The sequence below is a fragment of the Leuresthes tenuis genome, unplaced genomic scaffold (assembly GCF_036924035.1).
Source record: "Leuresthes tenuis unplaced genomic scaffold, fLeuTen1.0.hap1 SCAF_10, whole genome shotgun sequence".
In the NCBI taxonomy this organism is placed as follows: domain Eukaryota; kingdom Metazoa; phylum Chordata; class Actinopteri; order Atheriniformes; family Atherinopsidae; genus Leuresthes; species Leuresthes tenuis.
The window spans coordinates 18,438,486-18,465,137 of record NW_027325364.1 but is presented as its reverse complement, the minus strand read 5'-3'; the positions used below and the strand labels follow the sequence as shown (position 1 = coordinate 18,465,137).

General features: G+C 39.3%; 1 protein-coding gene across 2 annotated transcripts in view; it reads left to right on the top strand.

Moving 5' to 3' along the window:
• LOC140316691 (F-actin-uncapping protein LRRC16A-like) overlaps positions 1-26,652 on the top strand; it is a 58,806-nt gene that overhangs the window by 23,842 nt on the left and 8,312 nt on the right. For both annotated transcript variants that reach the window (XM_072394623.1, XM_072394622.1), the window contains exons 4-29: positions 3,273-3,332; positions 4,711-4,832; positions 5,468-5,565; positions 5,813-5,883; positions 6,014-6,087; positions 6,330-6,405; positions 9,720-9,808; positions 10,469-10,563; positions 11,441-11,527; positions 12,890-12,993; positions 14,622-14,699; positions 15,152-15,228; positions 16,324-16,428; positions 16,784-16,853; positions 18,320-18,401; positions 18,485-18,584; positions 18,945-18,999; positions 20,757-20,929; positions 21,162-21,230; positions 23,527-23,620; positions 23,778-23,876; positions 24,301-24,429; positions 24,562-24,693; positions 24,973-25,148; positions 25,345-25,432; positions 25,796-25,936. In XM_072394623.1, coding sequence (XP_072250724.1) covers positions 3,273-3,332; positions 4,711-4,832; positions 5,468-5,565; positions 5,813-5,883; positions 6,014-6,087; positions 6,330-6,405; positions 9,720-9,808; positions 10,469-10,563; positions 11,441-11,527; positions 12,890-12,993; positions 14,622-14,699; positions 15,152-15,228; positions 16,324-16,428; positions 16,784-16,853; positions 18,320-18,401; positions 18,485-18,584; positions 18,945-18,999; positions 20,757-20,929; positions 21,162-21,230; positions 23,527-23,620; positions 23,778-23,876; positions 24,301-24,429; positions 24,562-24,693; positions 24,973-25,148; positions 25,345-25,432; positions 25,796-25,936 — 2,544 coding nt within the window. The remainder of the gene's footprint in view (positions 1-3,272; positions 3,333-4,710; positions 4,833-5,467; positions 5,566-5,812; positions 5,884-6,013; positions 6,088-6,329; positions 6,406-9,719; positions 9,809-10,468; positions 10,564-11,440; positions 11,528-12,889; positions 12,994-14,621; positions 14,700-15,151; positions 15,229-16,323; positions 16,429-16,783; positions 16,854-18,319; positions 18,402-18,484; positions 18,585-18,944; positions 19,000-20,756; positions 20,930-21,161; positions 21,231-23,526; positions 23,621-23,777; positions 23,877-24,300; positions 24,430-24,561; positions 24,694-24,972; positions 25,149-25,344; positions 25,433-25,795; positions 25,937-26,652) is intronic.

The window sequence follows — 26,652 nt, the reverse complement described above, 5'->3', positions numbered from 1 at the left end:
ATATATTTTTTTAAATATAGCAAGTTAAATGTCTTATTATGTTTCAATAAAACATAGAGGGTAGGTCAGATTTTTTACTTTTTAGACTCTGATGGCACCAAACTGTTTTCTTCCCAAATACGCAACAACTTCTTTTTAAATAGCTGTGAGGATTTCCAGGAACAGTTTACGATTAATGGTTTCATGAAAAGATTTACATTTTGACTTAAGGTAGAAGGGCTGCAAACAACAGTCTGACATAATGATGTCATAAATTTCCACTGCCATAGCTTCTGATATCTGTTTGCCTCCTGATGAAGCTCTAAGCCATCTTTACATCCCCTGTCCCCAGTACATCAGCCTATCTGTCCCTTTTTCTTCTTCATTCTTTTTGAGGTCTCAATTCCCTCCATCTTTTGCTGCGCTCAGCCAGATTCCAGCCACACATCACCTTTGCTCTCTTTACTTTGCTCTCAGCTTTCTCATTCTCATCCTCATCCTCTCCTTCTCACTCAACAGTCCAGGCATTTCCATCCTTGTCCCTCCCATCTGTCTACTGCCCTTCCTCTTTTCGTTTTCCTCCCACACTCGCCAACGTGCCAGAAGTCAGCGGTGACAACCAGTGGCCTAATGTGATCATTTTTTCATCTCCAAAGAACCAGTTTACCAGACTCACATTCCAGTAGGGACCCTTTCACCATTGTTTAATCATTCAGTCAGCACAATCTGAGACCACACTGAAGAATGTCTATCTCAAATTCAAACCGCCGAATTTAAATGGCTTGTTTGTGCAGGCAGAAAAAAAAAATTCAGCACATACATTAGCCAACTGACAATACTGTAATTATGGGAAGCACAACAACTCTCCACTTTGTGAAAGTCCTCATCATTAACTATTCCTTTTTGCTCAGATTTCCACGTTGCCATTGTCTGGCTGGATTCTTTATGCATAATTCTTAAAGATGAAATCTTCCAACATACATGAAAAATCTGACTGTTCGTGTATTTATTCTTGTACTTTTCATGATTTGTGGAGATTAATCAACTGTATATGAGGATTAGCTTCTAGACTCATTTTTTACAGTTCGGGGTTCACTTGCATATGGATTAAATGAGGTCCGGCAGAGTTGTCTTCAACTGTGTCTTCTGTATACCATTCTAATATTCTAAAAAGGAGACGAAAGCTTGAGTATTGAGGTATTGTACTGTAGTTGATGGAAACTCTCAGTAAAACATTGTGCTTTTTATTTACAGCTGAAATCTCCCTTTAGCTCTTTTACGCCCCTCTAAGTGGGTTTTCCTGTGTGTGTCCGTCAGACTGATGCTTTGGCTTCTCTTGGGAAGCTGCGGGGTCCGTTGGTGTCTCCTCCGACCCTTGCACACATGCTCTCTCTAACACACAAATGAATTCGTATCCTCTTTCTTGCCTCTGGTCTCTGTTTAATTTTATTGTCTCTTGGTGCTGCATTTATGTCTTGTACAGCTTTTTTTAAATATGATTTTTGCCCGTTTAATGTCTAAAGCCTTAAATGCCTGTAACAAATAAATTCACATGGATCTCTCAAAGCCTTAACACCCAACACGTAACATGCTTCAATCTCAACATGAAAAACAAAAGCCCAACCTGATATTCACCTAAAACAATGTAGTCACATAGTCATGTTTCTAGATTGGTTCTCAATAAAAGTAAACGGTATTCTGTTTTATCACCTACAATCTTTCAGCTTACATCGGTCCATCTTGCATGTATGCCAACAAAAACCATGAAAATTCAACTAAAAGAGAAGAGGATGAGCAGTGAAAGTGACAGATGGAGACTGAACGAATGGTTGAACCATCAGTGAACAGCATTTGGTTCCTCCGTACACTTCTCAGCATGGCACCTTAACCATGATTTATCACCACATCCACTTCAATCATTTCAAAATGTTGCCATGTCATTTGAAGGCACAGTTGGATAAATGCGATTGACCCTTGTCAAGGAGGACATTGGACTTTGATACGATTGTTTAATTTTGGTCCACCATTGTAACACGTACATGAGCCAAATAAATGGGAGGGGAACAAATCTAAGCTGCAACAAAAAGCAAGTGTATTTTTAGTCCAAAGTTCACACTGCTTTTATTTGTCTTTGACAACACCTTATTGTGTGCATTTCTTTGTTTAATCACTGCAACAGGTCATTGACTGAGCTTTGATTTCCTCTTTTATGTTAATACCTATCGGACTTATTTCCTTTTTGATCATTTTTCATAGTTGAAATCTTGAATGAACAGAACATGTTCTGCTCCATGTGTAAAAGAACAAATTCTTACTGTGTATATATTGTGGAATAAGTAGCCACAAGCATTGCTGTAAATGCACACACACACACACACACACACACACATACAGTGTATACTGCAGTCAGACAGCAGACAGACTTATGCTTATCCTCTCCTCCCTCTCATCTCTGAGCCAAGCCTCGGGAAACCAGCTCCCACCTGGAGTTGTCTGGCCTCGCTGCCTGTCCTGCCCTCAGGCACTCCACTGTATGTGTTTCTCTGGGAGCAATAAGCAGAGGAAAACTATACTCACTGTGTAGTTGCCATTTTTTATGTATAGGATCTCCCCTTTTTATTTTGGTTTCCTATTTAAGCATGAGAAGAAGAGCCACGGCTTTCCCTTGTTTTCTTTGTCCTGAAATGCCCTCGTGAAACCGATACGAAAAATAACTGCTCTGTTTGTCTGTAGGCTGACGATGTGGGCCCCCTGATCTCTTACATAAAAATTAGGCCTTTTTTAGTTTGCTTGCATGTGCATTTTATTTCAAAATGCTGATATATTTATGCTGAGTTCTAGCAATTTGCAAAGCGAACTGTAAACTGTGAAAGTGAGACACTAAAGTAGTGTCTGTGTTATATGGTTGCATCATACCTAAAGTCAGCTGATGGAAATGAAATTCTAACAAACAGGGAGGTGGGAAAGTCGCTGCAGCTGGTACAGCAGTCTTTGTTTGTGCTTAAACATGTGTCTGTTGTAGCTGTGGAAAAACTAAGCAAATGTGTAACGGCCCAGAGAAAGAAACCAAACTGTTAATTATGGAACAGTCATGCGTTCCTTTGACTGTGACTCTACAAGACAGTTATGCATCATTCACTCTTGTCCTATAATAAGCAGCAGTTCAAACAGTCCTTTGATACGTCCTTGACTGTTCCTATTCCATATTAGGAGGCCATTGATTTGTCTGGCTAAATAGATTTTGATGTATCTTGTGTGCTCCTTTTTATTTTATTTATCTATTTTTTTTTTAGGTGGAACACTCCTTCAATTATCTGGAAATCCAGGGAATTGCTTGCCACAAGCCAACACAGGTACACAAAGCGTACACTCTGAAAGCGGAACATGTTAAAGTGATGGGTATACATTTTCAGGTATACTAATATTCCTGTTCTTGCTAAAAGAATAGGTTGTAATGTGTGGCAGAGAGTTTGACAGAACTCTTAATAAGGTTTTTATTCATTTACAAGCTTTCCAAATGTTGAAAATTGACAGTTTTAACATAACAACCCCTTGTCTGTTATGCTGAGTTTTTCCTTTTCAGTTTTTCCAGGCTGTGAAGGTGTCAAGTCTTAAGGTGCTGTGTTTGTATCAGGCACCAGGCTGTTAGCAATAGCTCCTTTATTTACTGTAAGTGATGAGTTGGAGCTGCCACATATTAGACTTATTCCAGTGACTTGTCCCCCAAGACCAAGTGTTACTAGTTTATTGTTGGCTCTGTCCCACTTATCTTGAGTGATTTCAGTTCTCTTAATATCTTTACTGAAGGACCGCTGTGGATTATGTTAATTTTGGCTCACACAGGAAGCACATGTTTATTTTTACAATTATTTTTAACTCTGACACGATGAGCTAGTCTTGGTTAATGTTATTTTGTTTTGATTAGATTTTTTGTTTTTTAGCTTTATTTATTTATTCATTTAAATGAAGTGAGCATCCCTTATGTGTACTTAAGACTGACCACAGTCATCAGTGTTGATGCTTGGTGCTCAAATGGTGTCAAACTAGATGGAGGCTGTTTGCCAGATATTGAGGGTGTTTTTATATGGGAATGACAATAGTGTTGTCTTTGCCATAAAATCCACCAATTGCTGCTGTTTACGCTTCTTCTGATTAAAAAAAGAAAATGCACCACGAGAAATGGTCACGAATGAGAAAAAACTAGGTGACAAATCATTAGTGGCATCTGTTACTCAAGCATGGTGATGTGGGCACCATTCTGTGTAGAATTTTAGCCCCTGTTTTTAGTGAATAGGGCTAAAAGAATAGTCAGGATATTGGGAAGGATAAACACTGAGAAATAAATAAAATTGCTGAATAAAGCAATAAAGTGTTTAAGATATCAGGCTCGGCATTGAGCTTGTGGGATCATTCTAAAGAAGACTTGTGGCCGAATATTGTTGCCAAAAGTACTATAACAAAGTAGTGAGTAAAGGGTCTGAATACTTAAATCGATAGTTAGTTTTACTGAATTTACTAAATTTACAAAATACTCCAAAAGCCTGTGTTTGCTTTGCTGATGAGGCAAATTGTGTTGAAATTATTTATTTACAATTTTATTGTTTAAAATCAGACCAAATAAGCACAAACGATGAAAACATCTACCTTTGTTGGCTAAAAGAGTGGTTCACACAGATGTGGGCTTGATCCACTGACAGTTGCATGGATCACTTAATGTTTGTTTCCTTTTAGCTATTCATAGAGTATGAGCGTGGCTCCTTCTCTCTGAGGCTGCCCTCCACAGAGGAGGTAAATGACGTGGTGGCTCACATCGGAAACTGTTTGCTGAGGATATGTCCTGGTCTCCCACCAAGGTAAGTTTACTGTATGGTATTGTAGTCTCTCTGAGTTCACTGAGATTTAGATTGATCGTTAATGTTTACAGAGATTCAATATATCCATTATGAGGATTCACGTGTTTAATCTTTGTTACACACACTTGATCTCCAAGTCACAGGTTACTTTACACAGCTAAACACACTGTCTTTCATGTACAAGTATAAAAAAAGAAATTTCCTCTCTGAAGATACACATGATAGGCAGCATGGTGAGTCATTCATTATATTTTGCTCAAACAAGAAAGTATTAATATACTGCTGTAATGCTCATGGATGTCAAACCATAAACTTCTCTAACCTGAAACAAAAGTTTTTTTTCTTCTTTTTTAAATGTCACACTCCATTAATGCTGATAATGCTTAATAATTCTAACCATTAGATTAGATATTGTTAGAGTAGACAGAGTTGGTTCTTTTCTAATAACTGAAGAGCCTCGCAGCACACAGCAGTTACCGTATGACTCGCTTGGGAAAAGGTTTTGCAAAAGTAGTTCAATGCTGCTTGTTCCAGCCTCTTTCAAAGGGAATCTAGGATATTTTCTTTTAAATCTTCACCAAGTGCAATACAGAAATGGGGCATCAAGGCGGTTTCCAATTGTTTTCTTTTCTCAGTAAAGGGATGAAGAAGCTTACGATGGAGCCTCTCGACAGGCTGACCTCGCTGCAGACTCTTTGGGAGAACAACAAACCTGCTGAACCTGGACCATGTGGTAGGAGCCTGGCACTTCAGATTACTGTGTGCCTCTTCATCCTGATGCTTGAGAAAAGTGTGCATGTGTGTGTGTGTGTGTAAGGACAGTACAGTAGCTGCCATTGCTGGTACTTTAGTTTCATATACTCAGATTAAATGTCATTTCTGATTAACTCATTCAGTCCATCCTCTATCAATTGATTATCAATTGATAATCAATCTTTGTTTTTTAATTTCTCTTCCTTTGTGGTTGTCTGTATGTGTAGGTGGATTTTCTCAGATGTACAGATGTGTGTGTGACTGGTTGGGGCTGCCTTACAGAGAGGAGGTGCAGTGGGTAAGCATTGTGTCTCTTCTTTGGTGATGTTGCACAGCGGATCCCCGTTGGATCCATAAAACCGCATACAGTCTTTTGATGAATAGGATAACCACAACACTGTATGTATAATTAATCACATCATCTCCAGGATGTTGACACCATCTATCTGACACAAGACACAAGAGAGCTCAACCTGCAGGACTTCAGTCATTTGGAGAATAGGTGGGTGTCAGCGGTCTTTTTTTATTTTTTAAATTGTTTTATTTTTTATATTAATAGAACACAAAGTGTAAGAATGTAAACTGTACAGAGTTGAATTCACATGGCACACAACAAATGATTTGATGTCGATGCTGCTGGATTTATTTTATGTTAACATGCTAAAGTCATTCCCTGAAGTCATCACCTTGTTCAAGGTGGTAATGAAAATGTCCTAACCTGTCCTCTCCTCCCTGTGTCCTCAGGGATCTGGTAGCTATAATAGCAGTACTGGAGTTTAACCAGTGGTTCACTAAGCTGTCTACCAAGGATTACAAACTGGTTAGTACTTATCAGATTTAAGGATTAATTTAAGTATTTACTATTTTGTCTTCCCTATTCATATTAACAATTCACAGTTTTGCAGGGCAAAAGTAAGTAGTATTTGTATGCATTTCCTGCTTAGAAAAGCATGCAGGACAATAATCACTGGCCAAAACCAGTGTATCACACATAGATCCGTATTTTAAGTGTTGTATGATATGAAGCCATGATGAGATATTGAAACATTTTCTGATAACCTAAAATTATATTGTCAAATAGCTTACAAAGAATACCTGCTGAGGTGGCACCATCTTTGAAATATGTCTTTAATCCCCAAAAATCTATTCCTGTTTGGGTTCTGATTTTTAAAGAAGAACAAATGAAGACTGGTAAGGACCTTTTGTCTGCCTCTTTGCACAAACCCCATCTATTTCTCAAGAGATCACAAACACCAACCGATTAGGCCAAAAGATGGAAAATTACTGTTTTAACAAGATAAAATGCCAGTTACTGTTACTCAAGCTAATATGACTGCTATTATTTTCTCTGATATTTGGCCTTAACCCACAGTATTGGACACATTCAAATTTCTGAGCCTCACTCTGACCAGTAAGTGCTGTGCTGACATGGCTATACTTAGGACAACTTTGTTATGATGGTTAAAAACTATTAAAACCGCTGAATGAGCAGGTTATCACGTGGTAATACTTCTGAAACAGTGCGGAAGATTGCATTCAAGTCGGTGCTTAAAACGTAGTTGGATCTTGTTCAAAGTTTGTAATAAGAAAAAAAACATCCTAATCCACTAGTTTATAGTTTTATTATCATATAGATGTTATTTCAGTCTCTCTCTTTAGCGTTTATTGACACAACATGTTTCTCTTCTCTGTGTGACTTTACTGTAGTGCGGGCATCTTGTACCTTTTAGCGGACCATGTGTATGGCAGAATCTGTATGTCCTGACAGAATATTTTGCCCCTTTGTTTTCTCAATCTCCCCCTCCAGTCTTTTGACTGAGGATCAGTCCAATGTTTTTGTGTGATAAGACTCCTAATCCAAAGGAGACAAAGGGGCTCAATGTCTCGGGCTGTTGCCCCCCTGCAGCACTCCATTACCAGCTCTGCATCTCAAGACTTCGCTCAGTCTCCTCAATTATCACACTCAGCTTCCTCAATCCAAACAATTACCTCAGCTCTCTGTCACAGACAATTCTTTTTGTATTAAAATGTAAAACACCAGCCCCTCACCATGCCATGTCCAGATTTAGACAGAAATACTCTTGCAGGCACATGTGCAGCCTGTCTTTTCTTGTCTAGTTTAGGACCCTAAGCCTGTTAGTGCTATTTGAGTGTGTGTTTCAGTATAGCTGTAGTTGGCTGTTTTTTTTGTTTTGTTTTGTTTTTTTAAACCGGACAAATAAAAGTTGCAAGGATGTTCTGTAGAGCAACAGTTGGAATTGTATCTGAACTGTGTGCCAGTGGAAACAAAAGCAAGTCTGAAAGTAAAGTACAAGGGCAGGGAGAGAAAGTGATGACAGAGCAGCGAGGCAAACTGTGAGGTCAGAGACGAGGTCAGTGGACAGAGTGAAAGGGAAACGAGTCAGAAGGTATCAGGAAAGACAAATCAGATTTACACAATGAAGCCTGACTGGGAAACACAGAGAAAACAAACTATACATTTCAAAGCTGGGAAATAAGTCAGAAATAAAGCAGTAGGCTTTCAAAAGTTGGACCCGACAACAACACAGCCCTGTGCCCCTGCATCTGTGCTGTTAAAAATCTGATATGTTAAATTTGGAATATCTAAAAAGAAACACTATGCGGCGCGCAAACAGGACATAAAATGTGGCTGGTGGGGACATGTTTAGCACTAAAGCCACAAGCCTCAAGCCCCTAGATTACAGTCTAAGAACATCTATGTAAAGGATAAAGCAAGTCTCATTGCAGCAAAATGGATAATATAACACGCACACTGATACACACACACACACACACACGTACAACAGGCTATCACAGGGAGGGATAATGCTGCTAGTCCTCAGTTCAATCAGGCTGTTTGTGTTGTGCTCTAATCAAGATGCTGAGCCGAAAATGGGGAAGGGGGAGAAGACAAGGGGACTGCAGTGATAAGAGGACTCTCCCCCTGATTACCTCATGATCTCACAGCTCAGGTGTTAAAATGTGTGATATCACATCAGCATGTTGGATCAGAACAGTGCAGCATGACAAGGCTGTTATTTAATGAGTGGTAAATGGTACAATGCACATGCTGACAGTGTCCCTGTGCTGTCTCCAACAGTGTTACTGTGGAAAATACAGAGTTCTTTGTGCTGCTTTTTTTGTGCCCCTCAGCCGAGCTATGACTCCTTTTTCTGCCGTTTCACTCCGTTTCTCCCCTCACGACCCTCGTATCTTCCTTATCTTCTCTTTGCTATCTGTCATCCCTGGGTGCACTCCATCCTTCTTATTCCTCTTCTTTAACACTCATAGTTAGGCAGCATAATCGTGTGAACAATAGTCCCCTTTTTTCTTCCTGTCCTTGTCTCTCTCTCTTTCCATTATCACTTTCTCCATTACTCCCTTCTTTCTCTCCTCCTCGCTGCAGATAAGTATGGGACAATGCTTCTACTGTTTGGCAACACTGTGGCTGCTGGCTAACAGAAGCAGGCCTTGTTGCTGTAATATCATTAACCAAGAATTATAACGACACAATGTTCGTCTAAAGGTCTGTTATCATTATGGAAACTGTTTGTGTTATGAGTCACTCCAGATAATAAGGACTAACTGAAAAACTGAAACAGTACAAGCTAAATGTGTTTGTGTCTACTGTTCATGTTTGAGGATGACACAGCACAAAGTGAACTGGGTCAGTTAACATCTTGGTAGGCCATTCAACTGTTTAATTTTTAATTTTGTCTAAATATGAGTGCTTTAGCTCCCCCGGCTGCATCTCCTGTGAGGTTGAGAGCACAGAAGCGAGACAACTTTCTCCTTCTAAAGTGCGAAGTCTGCTCTCCCCAGTCTGGCTGTGTCACACATGAATAGTATTTAGGTGGAAAACAGGGATTTCACTTCTATGTTTTTTTTTTTTTTTCATTTTTCTTTGCATTCAGTGGCACAGTTTTAAAGCACAGCATGTACATTTGCATAGGAATGCAGAATAATTGTAAGTTCCTGCCTTATTCCTGTGACCTTGAATGTTTCAGTCTGAAGTTTTGCTGTTCTGGATAAGTACAGTATTTCAGTGCTACATGATTCGATTAGTTAATCTTTTGTGCTTTGGATTAAATGGGAGAAACAAAAGCATTTTAATAAATAAATGTCTCTCTTTAGTCTGCAGATGTGTGTGAGCAGATCCTTCGGGTGGTGTCTCGATCCAGTCGACTGGAGGAGTTGGTTCTGGACAATGCAGGACTCAAAACGTAAGATAATGCAAACTACTTTCATGCCTCCTCCAGCATGAACATGAAAGGACCATCAGCTTTAGCTTGTTTTTGCAGGTAATTAGTACGTTAACACAATAAGTAGAATTATGGGACCAGTGTGAACATTTCTTTTTTGGCCTTGAGGTGACAAAGTTTCAGCAGAAATGTTGCAAACTTGAGGTTCTACGTCTGAAAAATATGTGTTTCACAGCCAGGATGCGTCCAACCTTGAGTTATGGGAAGTGTTGATATAATTTCTTTAAACTTGACTCATTCTAACAGCTTAAACTTGCGTACATTTTATTTTCTATTCTGTGTTTCGTTAGTCTCCAAAACATTATAAAAGTTCAATTTGAGATCTCTAGAGTGTCTTTTTTAGACATTATCTGAGGCAAATTTCTGATTTAGTAAGATTTAAGTAGCATGACACATGACACATTTATTTTATACTATTTTGATTTCATACCAAAATTGATGCAATGTTTCAAAGTTTAGGACCTTTCTTTTCTACTCCTGATGTAACGTTTCACTGCAGTTACATTCAGCTTTTCCGTACATCTGAGGCCAGGGTGAAATATTTATGTTGTTAAAGCATCTTGTTGGGCTCTACATGTGTTGTATATTGGCTGTAAACATATAATTGATACACCCTTACAGTGATTTTGCCCAGAAGCTTGCTGCTGCTCTGGCCCACAACCCCAGCTCAGGACTTGCCACCATTAATCTTGCCAACAACCCACTGGAAGACAGAGGTATAATGCAGGCTGGCCTTTCATCCTGATCTACAGTTCACTTTTCTGTACTCTCTAACGATGGTGTTCTACCTGTATTCACTGTTGTGTGCTTTTTACATCTTCCAGATGTGTACAACACTGTAGTTACTTTCTAATAATACCTGTGTATGAATATTGTGCAATCTTTTACAATATGGGTTATTTCCAAGTAATTTTTCAAATGGATTGCCTTTGCTAACAGTAACAGAACCAAAAGACAGGTTTGTTGCAAGAGGACATTTAGACTTGGCAAACAAGTTCAGAGGAAGGAACAGACAATCAGCTAAGTAGAGGGAAGAGTCCACAAACACAGTTTCATGCAGGCAGAGCACAAGTAAAAGCTGAGTAGTTGCTCAATTCTTAAATGCATTATTAGATCATTGAGTTGTATTTTTTTTTATTTACAACTTGTTGTGACAACATTGCAGTCTCTGTGTGTGCAACTAGCTAAATATTTTATCATCTTTAACCTAAGGCTTCTTGGTCTATCTGGGACACATGAATTATTTATACACCACCAAATATTAAGGCAGTGGCGTGTAGCCCTGCAACAGATTTCTGTGGCTCATCACACTCTGGGTTGTCTGTTAACATGACATTTCTTTTTTTATTTTCTGACTCATGCCAAGAAAAACCTAAACATGCTTGTAAACATTAGTGATTCTGCATGTCTTTATAGAATTGAACCTTTATTCCTCACAATACAGTGGTATAAAGTTTAGCATTTTTCTCTTTGCATTTAAAATGAAAATGCTTCTGAAATGCTGCAGGCTGTGAATAAAAGAGGCTTCAGCAGCCCCATCCACTAGAACCAACATTTGAAAAGCCGTGCTCTGTTTTCTCTCTCTTGCTGCAGGTGTTTCCTCTCTAGGTGCTCAGTTTGCCAAACTCCGAATGGGGCTCAAGCATTTAAACTTTTCCAAAACCTCCCTATCCCCCAAAGGTATGTGCAAGTCTTCCTGTCATGTTGCTGAAATGAGCGAATAAATACAACAAACAATAAAGTAAACAAGAACATCGGCAAGTGACCCAATGGATTCAATAAGCTATTTAAATAACAGAAATCTTATCTCGTAATGACCTGGCCTTTCTGTTCACAATTTTAGTCTACATGCAGTAAATCTGACTACTGCTAAAGCTGGCATGCCAGTGAAACTGAAATATTCCACATTAACTTTCTGATTCAGAGAGGGAGAGAAAGAAGGGCATCTGCAATGTAATGTGCTTACCAAGACTCTGTGATTAGATGAAATGTGTTTTGATTTCCATAAATGTTTCTCCCTTGGGCTCTTTCCTTCTGTTACTGGAGCCGTGCATTATTGACATGAAATAAAGTTCTACATGCCTCAGAAATAATGTGAGGCTGATTTTGCATAATTGTGCAAATAGCTGTAGTGGATTTTAGGGCACTCTTTATCATGTTTGCTAGATTAAAAGTGTCTGTTGTCAGCAATTACTCACGGATTTAATTTCTTCTTGGTTCCCATCCATAGTGAACCCTTCAGCACCACCTCAGCTCAGGCACTGTAAACATGTTCTGCTCTCAGGCAATCAATAAAGAGCTATTATATTCAAGAGCGTGGATTAGAGAGGCTCGGGCTGTTTAGACTGAACCCTGAATCCATAACCTATGCCCCCAGATGACTTGGGGATTTTCTTTCTTTCTTTTTTTTCCATTTTAATACCAGTTTTGTTTTTTACTTGTAATTCAGCGGGTTTCACACATGAAGTTTAGAACCTCCTGTTTGTTTCTCTCATTTTTCCGATATCACTGACTTTTTCGTCTCTTCTAATCTCTCTTGCTTGATCAAAGCAGTCACTTGACAGGATGCTTTGATTTACAGGCAGAAAATCAGACGGGACGTGACAAAGTAAACGTGACAGTTGTGTGTGTCAGGCATACGACAGAGAAGACACACAGCAGTGATCGTATGTCAGAATTAGACTGCACACTCTGCCATAGAAATCATGCACCTGTACGGCTTCTCTTTCAATGCATACTGATCATGAAAGCGCTGTAGCACCTCAAGATTTCGAACGTATTGCAATCTTAGCACTTCATTTTTTTTTTTTATATATATATTCTTATGATATACAAAGTAAGACATCATTTAGCAGAGGGTAGAACATTGCATTTACAAAATCATGAGAAGGCAGACTCTGTATTCTGATCACGTTCTTTCCTTTCTTCCCCCACTCTCCATTTCCTCTTCCTTTTCCTTCACTGTGCTGTCAAAATATCAACTGGGGTTTTGAAGGTTGTGATAATGCTGTGTGTTTATGGAACTGTGCGTGTGTGTTTTAGGGGTAAATAGCCTTTGCCATTCACTGAGTGCCAACCCGTCCATCCCTAGCAGCCTAGTCCATCTGGACCTCTCAGGGAATATGCTCCGAGGAGATGACATGCAGGTACTCTTTGTACTACACTGAGGATGTATGAAAACGATAAGACGCCCCAGGGCAAAGTTTTAAATAATAAGAAGTAAACCCAAACATTTTTGAATATTCATTAAAACATAAACGGGGAAACATTTGTCGGTTAAAGATAAACAAATCTAACTACATAAAGCTATTTTTTCACACCACTTTAAGATTCGAGTAAAGCTTTCCAGTTTTATATGCTTTTTAAAGCTTCTATCTGTAACTCCTGTATGATTAAAGCAGGTTTGTGAAAATCACATCATGGGAAAAACTAATCTTTTGAGGAAGTTTAAGTGAGAGCATGAGATATAAAGTGTTTACTTTGTGACCACACATCCATTACACCCATATTTTATTGCCTGCACACAGTAATACAGCTTATTGACGGGAGGTGAGTTTAGTTTGAGGTTGTCGTTTGACATCTTTTAAGATGCACTTAGTGCTGACTGAGTTGAAAATATGAGCACCAGTCTAATGTCTGTAGTGGATTATCTCAGCAAAGTGCAAAATGTCCTAGGCTCAGGTCTCTGTCTAAATGAAATAACCAGACTTGCCATTTCAGTTGTCAAAAACAGAAAGTGTGTTGAATCAAATCAGATAAAGAAAAAAAAACAAAAAAGGCTGAAAAACGTTCAACAGCTTTAGCCAAAATGACTTTTTAATGTTTTTTTTGTCCCACCCTTCTCCATCTTCACTAAGCATGACCAAGGTTACACATCACCAGCTGCATTTACAGCTCCAGTCAGTGTACCTAGCGTGTTTTTTATTAAATGGTAACCTTCATTGGTAATCCTGAGCATGAAACTGAGCTTTTTTTAATGCTCTTTTCAAAGCCTCTGTTTAAAGTCTGTCTGATCATTACCGCCACAAAGTTTAGACAGTCGTGAACCTTGTGAATCTTGTGGAAAGGAATGCAACGATTGTAACTGGCATTAAAGAATGCTGCCATTGATGTCTATCATTAGGAGCTCTCCCTTGTAAATTCTCAAGTAAACTAGCCCCTGACATGTTGTCTTGCACTTTTATTTTTGGACAGATTAAACAAGTTGTATTTTATGTGTTAGTGAAATTAACAAGTGAAGCTAAGCTGATTCCATTAGCTTTATAAAGGATGGCACTTTGTCCCTTTTGTTTATCCCATAGAGACGAGGCACTTTTAGATAGATAGATAGAGGAGATGGATAGATACTTTATTTATCCCCAAGGGGAAATTCAGAAGTTTCAGCTGTGTCCACAAAACTTAGAATAAAAGGCATGCAATGAATACTAATGAATAAATACTAATACTACATAGTGATAACATTTTTACATGTGTGTTGGAGCGGGATTTTGTTTGCAGGCAACACAAATCATTTGCTCCTTGTAATTTATGGTCTGTCTGGTTTTATAAAGTCAGAGATGAACTGACATGTTCCCATTAAGCTAAATAAGGCAATTTAGAATATGCAAGACAGAGAAGTTTTAAGTCTTTTCATTCTCAATTTAGCTTTATCCTGATAAGGATAAGATGTTAGATTTTTGTAAGACAGAATGACCGGATTGTGACAGTGCAACTAACAACAGACCGGACAGATGCTGAAGTGTTAAACCTTGTCATGTTTTTTGTTTGATTTCAGCATTTTTACCACTTCCTCGGTCAACCCAACAGTCTGGCGACGCTTGACCTCTCCAACACAGACTGCTCATTGGACCAGGTGAGTCTGTCAAGCAGGAGAATGTCGCTAAATTAAAAACATGGGCATAAGAAAAATAAATCTCATTCATTATGATAATTAACAGCAGATTTTAACCAAACATGACCCGCCAATTTACAGAATCACGGTAAACTGCATCATGCTGTCAGTGTTATGTATCCTTGTAAGATGAAGTGCTCGACATTAATATCTGTTACAAGTAATTTGATCCAATTTCATTTACCCACTTAGTGGCTGCTCCAATTCACTGCATGTGGAGTGGTCTGAAAACTGTTTGTAATGTATTGATGTTGGCCTGAGAGCCAAGCACGGCTTATTGATTAGTTTTAGATGTAGCCAGCTGTTAGCCAGTCACTGAACATATTGATTTGGCCCCTATTTCATATTCTCTCGCTCAGGCATGTTCATTTATATATGTGTATTGTTTTGTTGTCACATTATGTGCGTTACAGGTTTGCTCTGCTCTGCTGCGAGGCTCCATACAACACCTCTCTGTTCTCAACGTGTCAAAGAGCATCTTCCCTCACAGGTGAAAACCTATCTGGGTTTGGCTAACTTAAAATTATGAAGGAGGAGGCAGCTTTGTTTGTTACTTGGTAGCATATATTAATAGTTTCCTATAAGCTGTGTCAAATATATTGAGGCACTTAACATGTAACAACTGAAGGCACAATTAGGAGAGATGTAGGATTACAGTGAAAAATTTGAAAGCACATGGATGCCAGATGATCGTAATTTAAGTTGTGCTTAAGCAGAAATATTAGAAATGACCAAATGCTCAACTGATCTGCAAAGATCTGACTTGCATCAGCTTTCACTAAATGCTGTAGAGTAAGTAAAAAGTTTAGAAATAAATAGTTTGTTTTGTTGGTAATGATTGGGTTATTAGGACAAAGATTTTTGCAGTTGCAGATGTGTTTTTGTTTAATCACGACCTCAGTGCAAAACCTATTTTGATATGAAACAAACCTGGAATAGCGTACATTGTCATCCATTACATGCTGGCAGAAAAATATGCTGTGACTTTCTTAGAGCTGTTGTTGTGTGTACAGTAAGCTCTTAACATGGCACCCCACTGAGGCTTGTCTGTTGCCTGCTTGTTGTTTAAGTGTTCGCTGACCATATCACAGTTGTAGATAAATAATGTCTGTGTGTTAGTGTGTGACACCTGCTGGGGAACAAATGCAATCACATTGAGATGCAAATGTTTCTTTTTTTGTGTGTAGCAGATGGGTTAGGGCTGGGGTTTTCTTACCAACTACAGAATCTCTTTCCAGCGTGTCTCTGGTGACTTAGAGATTGTAGTGAGCAAAAGGGGGGAGCAGAAGATGAGTGGGGGTGGGGTTGAAGATAAGCAGAGTAAGAGGAGGAGGAAGAGATCTGAGAGGAGAGGGTCTGGGTGTAGCAAAAAAATTCTCTTGGATATGTTGAGCTCGGTTTCACCAAATAAAACATAGAGTGTATCATGAACCTTTCGCACACGATAAGAGGAGTAAAATCCTAATGTTAGCCTCAATCTCAGATCTGCTAAAACATGGTGTCAGACCATGTAAGTTTTAAAGTTGCGTCATAACTTTTTGCCATTGTTCATAACTTTGTATCTGTTTTCTTTTTGTCTGCTTAGGAAAGGCAAAGAGGTACCCCCCTCATTTAAGCATTTCTTCAGCAGTGCCATGTCTCTCAGCTCCATCAATGTGTCAGGAACCAAGCTGCCGCCAGAGGCCCTCAAGTGAGACAATGGTTCATTCACGTACCACACATTCACATTCATCCACTTGTGTCTGAGAAGCAGCTCTGTTATGGACACTTGATTTAGCATATTGTAGGTCTTTTTGCTATTACTCATACTTTTTTTTTTTGGACTTCGAGGTAAACTTGACTTCTTAGCCAACATTAGAGCTAAGAGCTGCTCAGTTTCCCAACTCAGGGCCCAACTGTTTTGACAATATTAACAAGATATGAGTGCATGTTCTCAGGGAATGTGGGTTCATAAACATTCAATTTAGTTACCTTTCATTTAAAAATGTTCTGTTTTGTAATTATTCATATTGTCTTTCTTTCTGTTTGTAATGTTATTACTGTAGAGCACTTCTTCTTGGCCTGGCCAGTAATCCCAACCTTAAGGATGTGTCGCTAGACCTCAGCTGCTGCGAGGTGAGACTGGCAATGATAAACTGCACAATCACTCAGAATATCATTTTCAAAATGAATCTTTAATGACTTGGATGCACTAACACATCATTGATTTGTGTCCTTAATGTCACAAATTAAAGTCTCCAACATTTATAAGAAATTATCATCAATGTATCATCAGGCATCAATAATTCAGAAAACCAACCAACCTGTGGTTAGATTCAGTGCACATTGATGCTGATGATAATGTTAAAACTGTGTTGAGAGCATACCTGAGAGCTAAAGCACATTCCTACAAAACACAGTAAAAGCTATCCTGAATGAGTCAAAATACTGCAACCAGAGGATTTCAGGGGACACCTTTTTTGTCGCCCTGATTGTCATCGATTAGTCCGCTCTATCCATTTGTGAAAGTGCCCTTGTCGACTAAAGTTTTTTTTCCGAGTGCAGTTTGGAATAATTTGAAGGCAAAGCTCATCACAAGCAATCAACTTTTTAGGATGCACTCGAAAAAAGCATGTGACAGGCCAGCAGCAATGCAGAGAGGCAGCATAATGGAACACTTGGCAGGCAGCATGTTGCAGTGAAGGAGGAGGGGGAGATGAACAGAGAGAGAGGGAAGGGGGGGGTTCAGTTTTCCTCTCTGTTTTATCACACCATGCGCCGATGTTTGCACCAGATTGTCGCCTTCATCTTCCGCCTGCTTGTATAGAGAAAACGCAGCTTGTTGCAGATTCAGATGTGATTGCTAAAGTTAACTTATAAATGCAAATTATACAGAAAGTTCAATTCCAGATTCCTACAGACACCTTCCCTAAGTCAATCTTCAGGGTGAAGTGATGCGTTCCATCCCTCGTCAAAGCCTCTAATGAAGCGTTTGGTGAAGGTGCCCCAAAATTGTTTCCTGAGTGAGCCGACAGCAGGCAAAATCAGGACTTTCTGCGACTCCCTGCTGAGTGCGTTTTGTACAGCAGTGTGTTTCTCTTTGACGAGTTTGTATTTGAATACAAGTGTGATCATTAGGCATCTGTGTTTTGTTGTTGGCAATTGCTGGCTTGGCTTTGACATGCTGTTCTGTCCTCCTAATGCCTCTGCAAGCTTGGCCATTGTGTAAGTACTAATGTGCTCACTCATGTTAATTAACATCTCATTCTTCTTTTCAGTTGCACGCCTGTCTTGCCATTTTATTTTCCTGCTTATTTTACTCTCAGTGGGGCACCTGAGAGCCATTCATAAAAAACAATTGCTCTTACAGAAACCATGTTGTTATTTGATATGTTCAAGAAATGATTACATGTTTTACTAATAGTCTTAGCGTCTGTAGTCTTTAGTATATGCGTATAGATATATTCAAGTGTAACAGCAACACTTAGCCATCATATCGTTGAATTTGCACAAACATTTACTCAGTGTAAGCCTCTCTGGAATACCGATTTGGTCTTCTTTGTCATTTCTTTTGGGTTTTTTTTCTTCGTTAATTCTTACAGCTGCGGTCTGGAGGCTCTCAGATCCTTGAGGGTTGTATTGCTGAGATCCCAAACATCTCCAGCCTAGATATCTCTGACAATGGTGAGTCAGCCTCTACATTTACAAAAAAAATCCATTCTTAAAATCAATAAATGTCAGAGAATCTTACATTTCTCTCCCTCCAGGTCTGGACTCAGAACTGTCCAACCTGCTCGTTTGGTTAGCCAAGAACCGCTCCATCAGACACCTGTCTCTGGGCAAGAACTTCAATAACATCAAGTCCAAGTAAGAATGCAGGGCAGGTGGGCAGGGTGTGGAGCTTCTGTGTGCAGAATAAAGTGGGCGGTATGACATGACAGAGCAGGACTGAAATGGCTATGCTCAGGGAATTTAATTTTCCCTGTTTCATGGATAAAATTTAGCAACACATCCAAACTCCTATGCAAACTGTCAGGACTGACATTTCTTTGCTGCTTAACCTCCTCCTGTGAGAACCGTTTACCGCTACATGTACATTTTGAATGAGTTCAAATGACCACATATAAAAAACTCTGTGTTTAAAACATCATTCATCTGAAAAAATTAGAACAAGCAATATGATTTTCTTCTTGTATGTATGTTTGTTTTGTCTTCTGTTTGACTCAGAAACCTTGCTCCAGTATTGGACAGTCTGGTACACGTGATTCAAGAGGAGGAGTCGGTGAGTATTTCATTTTTTTTTTCCTCTGTGGTTTTGTGAGGGGCAGTAGTCCAGTGCTAACAGAGAACATCTTCCAAACAGATGTCTCCGCTTTGTTTTAGGAAACATCCAATTTACTAAAGCAAGTCACACAGTGTGACCACCAGTTGCTCTCAAGCTGACCTCACCATTTGATGCTTGCATTGATAGAATTTCCCAACATATGACAGCATGTAAATGACTTAAGAATATGAACTGTTGAGTCCTGTAACTTTCTGATTTGATGGTCACCTTCCCTGTTGAGGGTTTAAGAATTATCCATAGTTGACAGCTTAGCCTTTACATACCTTAATCCATCTTCCTCATGTTATCTCCATCAATCATGGGAGCTGTAACTGTAAGTTTTGCCGTGGTGTCTGCACTACTTTCTCTCCCAGTGATGGATGTGATAGATTCATGATTCTGCTGAGCTAGACTGCTCTCTGCACTTCTATTTAATGTATGTGTGTGTATCAATAAGCACGTGGGATGAAGGTGAATCTTTAAAAGCTAGGCGGGCAGGCATTGAAATTCAAAGAAAAGAGGCAGAAAGCAATAGTGGAAAAGAGACGGGAAAGATGCGTGGGCTTGTGGGTCATAGCAAGTTCAATTGAGATGGACAGAAAGTGATAAACTGGTCATGGGGGGTGTGTTGGAAGGCAGCAGAGAATGAAATTTTGCATTGACCAGAGGGGTTAAAATATCTACTTTTACAGGTTTTAGTGTGAGCACGTTGCCTTCTTTCACAGTGTGTGTGCATGTGTGAGAGATGGAGTGCATAAGCAGCCTCTTGGGTATCTTCCCTCCAGAGCTGACAGATAAGTGAAGGCTTGTTTAGATAACAAGCATCCTAGTGCAGCCTTTCCTCTTTTGGAATGTCACATACCGTGTCGAACACAGCTCCATGCTCATATGTTGTGTTTGTGTGTTCTTTCCAGAGTCCAGGCAGTTAGGATTCTGCATGTTAATTCTAAAGTCATGCCCTGCCGCTTCTTATGTTAACTTAGATTTCAGACTCGAAATAAATAGTTGGTGTACAAACATGAGAAAGGGGAACACTTTTCTTGTGTGTCTTTTCTGAAATTCTGAACTATTCCTCTCAACCCCTAAGAAAGAAACTTACTTCATCATTTTATGGACAGGCTTTAAATAGGTTAATTTATCTTGGGTAAAAGGTCACTTTTAAAAGCATCTCTCGGGTTTCAATTGATCATTTACTAGATTTTTTTCAAACATTAGATATGCACATCCCCAGAGTCATCATATGTGATTAATAGAGATAGGAGAATGTGAGCTCCTTTTATTAGTTGCAGTTAATTTTCTTCAGTTGGGGGAGGGCATGGGACTTTTAAATACTTTTACAGTATAAGTACAATATGCTGTACTTCCCTTATTGGTGTACACAGCTGTCGATGGGGCACCTGTTTGTGCCAGTCTTTAATCTAGTTTCAGCTGTGGAAATGCAGTTATGGGGAATTGTTTCCACTGTAGATCTGTCAAGAAAGAACTGACTTCCACCACCAAGCTGAAACTGTGGGGGAATTGAGTTATGTTGTTGATGTTTCTGTCTACTCAGTCCTGTGCAGCAGCATGCTCACAGTTTCTCTTAGGCTGTGCCAAAGATTACAGGCTTGGTTAAGAAAACTTGGAATATATTAGTCAAGTCACGTAGAGAATACTTTACATACCCACATAAGTTTACAACAAGATCTGCTTTGTTCCTCCTCTACATTCCCCAGCCCCTTACCTCCCTGTCTCTAGCAGACTCCAGACTCAAGAGTGATCTGACCATCATTCTCAACGCCCTCGGCAGCAACTCCACGCTCACCAAGCTCGACATCAGTGGTAATGCCATGGGTGATATGGGAGCCAAGATGCTGGCGAAAGCGTTGCAGATCAACTCCAAACTGAGGTGACCAGTGTATTCAGGCATTGTATGATAATGGAAATCAGTATTAGTTTGCTATTTTTGTCAACAACTGTAATCGGTCGAGTATGACATTCAGAGACACAAATAATAATGATGGACTAAAAATAAGGTTATAGTACAGTAGAATCTCTGTGAGTTTGCTTCATGCTTCATTTTACTCAAATCATCTTTATGAAATCATTGCTTTGTGTGCTTTTGTGTTTGTTTCATGCAGGACTGTGATCTGGGATAAGAACAACGTCAGCCCTCAGGGTCTACAGGACGTAGCAGCCGCTTTGGAGAAGTAAGCAGAACCTTAAGTCCATGTAAAGTATATATGAGTATATTTAGACCTTCTACACTACAAAACCTCCCCATAGACTTGGAACCTTTGGTGGAACATGATGCATTTTCCCTCCAGGGAACTGAATCTAAATTAAATTCCAGAAAAATGGCTGAAGTCCTTCTCAAGAATACAATGATTGAAATATAATAACTTCGGATATGGGGTTAAATTTTTTTCATTGTGCTTCCATAAACATGCAAATGTAGCAACAAATGAACTGATGACAAAGTCCAGGTCTTATTGAGCTTGTATGTTGAGATCTAAATTCAACAGGAGTTGAAAGAGGCATCCAGCAATGAAAGTTTGAGGTGCCATCAATATATTAATTATCACTGATCACTTACTCACTTTGTTAAAAAAATATTCTACTAGTTCCCCTCCTCTAAAAACCAAGATTTTCACAGTGCTAACATGTCAATATATTGTGTTCACGTGTTAAGAGAGACATCAAAATAAAAATTCAGTGAAAAACCCAGGATTATTTCACTCAGCTAATGACATTTACCAAGCATGATTATTTGTTCTTTACAATATGTGCATAACAGAGGGAGTTAGGCAGATCCAGAGGACACTTTGAGGAGATGAGGAGCTGAGGTGCCGAGAGGTTGAGATGTGGGCAGAACCAGATTAGCACATTGATAGAGCCCATTCACTGAATTATGAAAAAAGATACACAGTGACACACGAAAGACATTTGCAGGTTATTATATGGCTTTTACTGTAGGAAAAACTTCAAAATGTATAATAGTTAAGAACACAAATGAGAGTTCAGAGGATTAAGATCTACTGAAGTAGGACTTCAAAAAAGAGACAGTTTTTTTTGTCAAATTTTCAACAACAACAAAGAAATTACTCTGGATAACCTGATGCACCAGATGGTTCACAGAGCTCTTTGAGAAGTCCTCCATAACAATAATTTTGATAAAGTGTATCAGGTAACTGATTAAAGCGTCTCGCTAAGTCACAAGTCACCCAATCAGATGAATCAAGAAAGCCACACAAAACCAGTCAGTGAATAGAAGCTGCCATTATTGATTATTGTGACACCCAAAACCTGCACTTAGCCACCAGTATAAGATGCTGATTGGTCCATACGTTTGTGTTTCATGCCTAAAATAACAGTTTGCAGGTCAGCAAGGTTGATTCTTCCGTGTGTGATCATGCAAGTCTCGCAGCTTATATTGATCATCTTCTGCTGCTATAAATGAAATCTAACAAGTCCAGAAATACACTGCATTTTCAACCTTTATTCTAACAGTGTTGATGTACTGGTGTATTACCTGAAAAACAGGGCGAGCTGTTGCATCTCAGACCCTGAGCTGTGTTTATACAGCAGTGAGAAAAGATGAGAGGAAGGAAGACACAGAGACTGACAGACACAGGGAATAAAACAACAAAGACACGATGAGAAAGCATGCTGTAGGGCAATGAAGAAAGCCTAACAGATCAGAAGGCAAAACTCGAGACCAAACATGGCAGATTTTTCTCTTCTACATCTTCTAACTATTCAGTATTCTCTGTGTGAGCACTGTGTGACTACATTTGTTTCTGGGACACATCTGAACATGCACATCTCTCCTCTCTTTCATCTGCAGACTCTCCCAGCAGCACATCTCCTCATTTCCCCTCTTCAGCTGCCGTATTGAATTATTGAAAGAACAATGTCTTTTTCATTACCCGTGATCTCTCTTCTCTTCAGCTGCACAGAGTTGTGTGTTATTGCTCTGTTCACTCAATTTCCTCACGTCTATTGTGTTCTATTCATTCTCTTTCAGATGTTCGGTACTGCAATATATTGTGCCACTGAGCAGAGTCAAATCTTCATTTGTCTCCACTTGAAAAATCACTTTGACTCCAAACCTTAAATTTTTTTTCTATCTCAGCTTCCTCTTTGCTACTGCTTTGCTTGTAGCTTGTGCCCATTTTTACGCAGTTTATTCCCCCATGTCCTCCACTGTAATCTGAATGTATAGGAACACTGCTCGCAATCCACATGTCAACATGAGTGACCTTCATTTAGTTGCCATTTCAGTTGACAATTGGACCTGTTTACTTTGGTTCTTCCCATAATTACAGTGGAAATACTAACCCAAATACTACTCCATCATACTGCCTCACATTACACATCTACTGTATGTGCATTCAGATTGCTTAATGTTAATTAAATTGTATCTTTCCAAACCTTTGTGGTTTCATAATTCTCTATGATGCAAACTCAAAATGGAATTATGTCTTCTGGCTATGTGTCCATTAGGAACTTCACCATTCGCTTCATGCCTATCCCCATCATTGATGCCTCCCAGGCTCTGAAAGCAAGCCCTGAAAAAACAGAGGATGCCCTGCTAAAGGTATATTAGGTGCCACCTTTGATTCTGTTATCTCTCAAAGAAGAGCCTTGCAGAGTGTTTTTACTATGTTAAAAAAAATAAGCTGTATGAAATAACATTAAATCACTGTTCATTTTGTGTATTACATTAGCATTAGCTTTGCTTTTTTTCTTTCCAGATTGAGAGTTATTTATACAGGAACCATGAAACCAGAAAATACCTGCAGGAGCAGGCTTATCGTCTTCAGCAGGGCATCGTAACTACAACCACGCAGCAGGTGAGTACACAGATGTAAACGGGGTCAATCATTCTAGATGCTCTGTGACTGCCTTCAAAAATGTCTTGTGTGTGTTTGTTTTAGAAAAGAGGTCCTCACAGAGACTTTTTTTGTTTTCTCTGTTCTCCTCCTGATTATGTTGTGCTTGTTTGATCTTATTTCCTTCAGATAGAGGCTTGTTTTTTTAGCTCAAAGATATACCCATTTAAATACAGAAAATATGTTTATCTCAGTTTTCATTATTGAAAATAGCCAGCCTTGAAGGTAGACTCCTTTATGTAGCTATTAATATTTAATTAGTTTGCTGTTCAATTTATTTTGGCATTAATCTAATGTAACATTTCACCCATTAGTAACTGTTTGACCCACTGATGCTCAATACCAGATGGCACACAAAGCTTCATGTGTTGTTTTTGCCCTCTAGATGATAGACCGGATTTGCGTTAAGGTGCAGGACCATCTGAACTCTCTGAGAAATTCTGAGACAGACGCCATCTTGGAGGATGTCAGATCAGCAGAGAACCTCATCAAAGACGCCAGGAACTCTAAAACAGTAAGGACGCAAAGGATAACTGGATTTTTGTGTATGCAGATTAAATGTCCTTATTTGTGTCATCTTTGTGAATAACTATCTGCTTGTCTTCTCTGTGTGTGTGTGTGTGTGTGTGTGTGTGTGTGTGTCCAGCTGCTCCCTAACCTCTACCACCTTGGATCAGCCTCCAGAGAGGAAATGAACAGTTCATCAGTGGGTCCCATCCAGGAGAAACTAGAGTCCATGGCTGGGGAGGTGACCACTGTCATGGACCAGCAACTGCAGGTAGGATATTCTGACAGAAGATTCAGAACAGTTGTATTATTATTTGTGCCTGTCACTGAGAATCAATATCGCTTTACAAAGCTCGTGGCATCAATGCAGAAAAAATGGCAATTTTAAAGCAAAAAGACATCACGGCAACAAGAAATAAACATTAAGATGTTCCTGAAGAACATAAGCCCTTTTTTTTCACTTTTTTAAAATTCTACCACAATTAGAAGATTCGTGCCTGTTGTTGTGTTATCAGATCAATGTGACTACTCTTCCCAATGTTTATTCCAGACTTTGTTAAAGTCAATGATGGATGCAGCAGAATCTCTGTGTCCTCATGTGATGAGGAGGAGTAATCTTCGTCCAGACCTGATGAAGGCCAGCTCAGCCAAGATGGTTGTACCTAAAAGCTTTGTCACCAAAACTCTCCTGGAGCAGTCGGGGGTTGATATTATCAACAAGATCAGGTGTGTATGTGCTTGTTGGTTATGAAGTATTCGTAAGCGCTGTAATGTAGTCATTATTTCCAGTGGTTAAGCTCTTTTAAACATTTTAAAGAGGGAAAATGTACCCTTGGTGGTTGCATTTCGATATTTTCTGCTGTTGTATTATCCCCTCTCATCCTCTGTCTTTCCCCTCCTAAATTGATTCTTTCTCTGTCAGTGAAGTGAAACTGAGTCTGGCGTCCTTTCTGTCTGATCGCATCGTTGATGAGATTCTGGAGGCTCTCTCTACATCACAACACACACTGGTAAGACAAGAGCAGGGTGAGACCACATAGTCCACCAAGACTGAATGAAGGTATTTATATCTGGATCAAATCCACCAAACTCTACACAAAGCTTCCTTGGTGGAGGAGCCCCCCAACTACACAAAAACTGGTTTATTCACAGGAACTGTTGGACTTATTTAAAGCTCACCACTATTACTTGAGTTCTCAATAACCAGAAAAGAAAAAGCATAATGCAAATTTTACGTCATTTACTCTATATTTTATTTTCTCCTCTGTTAATCAGCTTTTTTCTACATATCGTCTTCTTCTCCATTTCCCTCGCACCGCTTAGCTTCGCTCACACCATCTCTCCCTTGTTTTTCTCATCTCTTCTCCATTCAGGCAGACCACCTGGTACGACGAGGTCGTCCCTTGGTGCAGCAGGAATCTGTGGATCTAGATGTCCCAGAGGAGAAGATTCCTAAACGGGCATCAACTGAAATACTGGAGGCTGAGAGGCTTGATGATCTTGAAACATGCATGGTAGGTAATGGTTTGCAACAGGTGTGCGTAACATTTTTAGAAATAAGAATCCACAGTTAATTTAAGACATTATAGTATATAACTGTAGGTTTCATGAGTCCTTTCTAATAATTCAAAGTTTTTTCTTTTGTAACTGAATTGAGAGTGAAAACAATTGCAACACATTTTGTCTTAACTACACAGCTTACATTTTTTTTAAATTAGAAAAAATACACATCAGCTACAACATTAAACCCACTGTCATGTGAAGAGAATAACATGGGCCATTTGATTAGAGAGCAGTGTTCTGCTTGGGAACCTTGGGTTTGCCATTCATGTGGATGTTTTGTTTGTGGTTAAGTGTATGGGCCGAGTGAATGGGAAACGCATCCCAGCTGGAAGCAGCCTCAACCAGCAGGACAGTGCAGTGAGATGTTTTTTGTCAGTGCGGAGCCTTCGTTAAAGTTCCACAAATATCAGTCTGATCAAGAGTCAATGTTATTCAGTAGAAAAGGCCTGATGCACTACAGCCAAAGGACCTGGCTTACATGACAGGACGCCAAAATGGGGAAAGTCCTATTCAGTGTTAGAAGGGGGCACTGCACAATATCACGCAGGAAGTTTTTATGACATAACTGACCTGTTTACTTTTTGAATAATCCTAAGAACAAACTAACAAATCAAACAAAACACAAAGCCACCTTGATGAAGATAATGCAGAAACTAGGAAAAACATT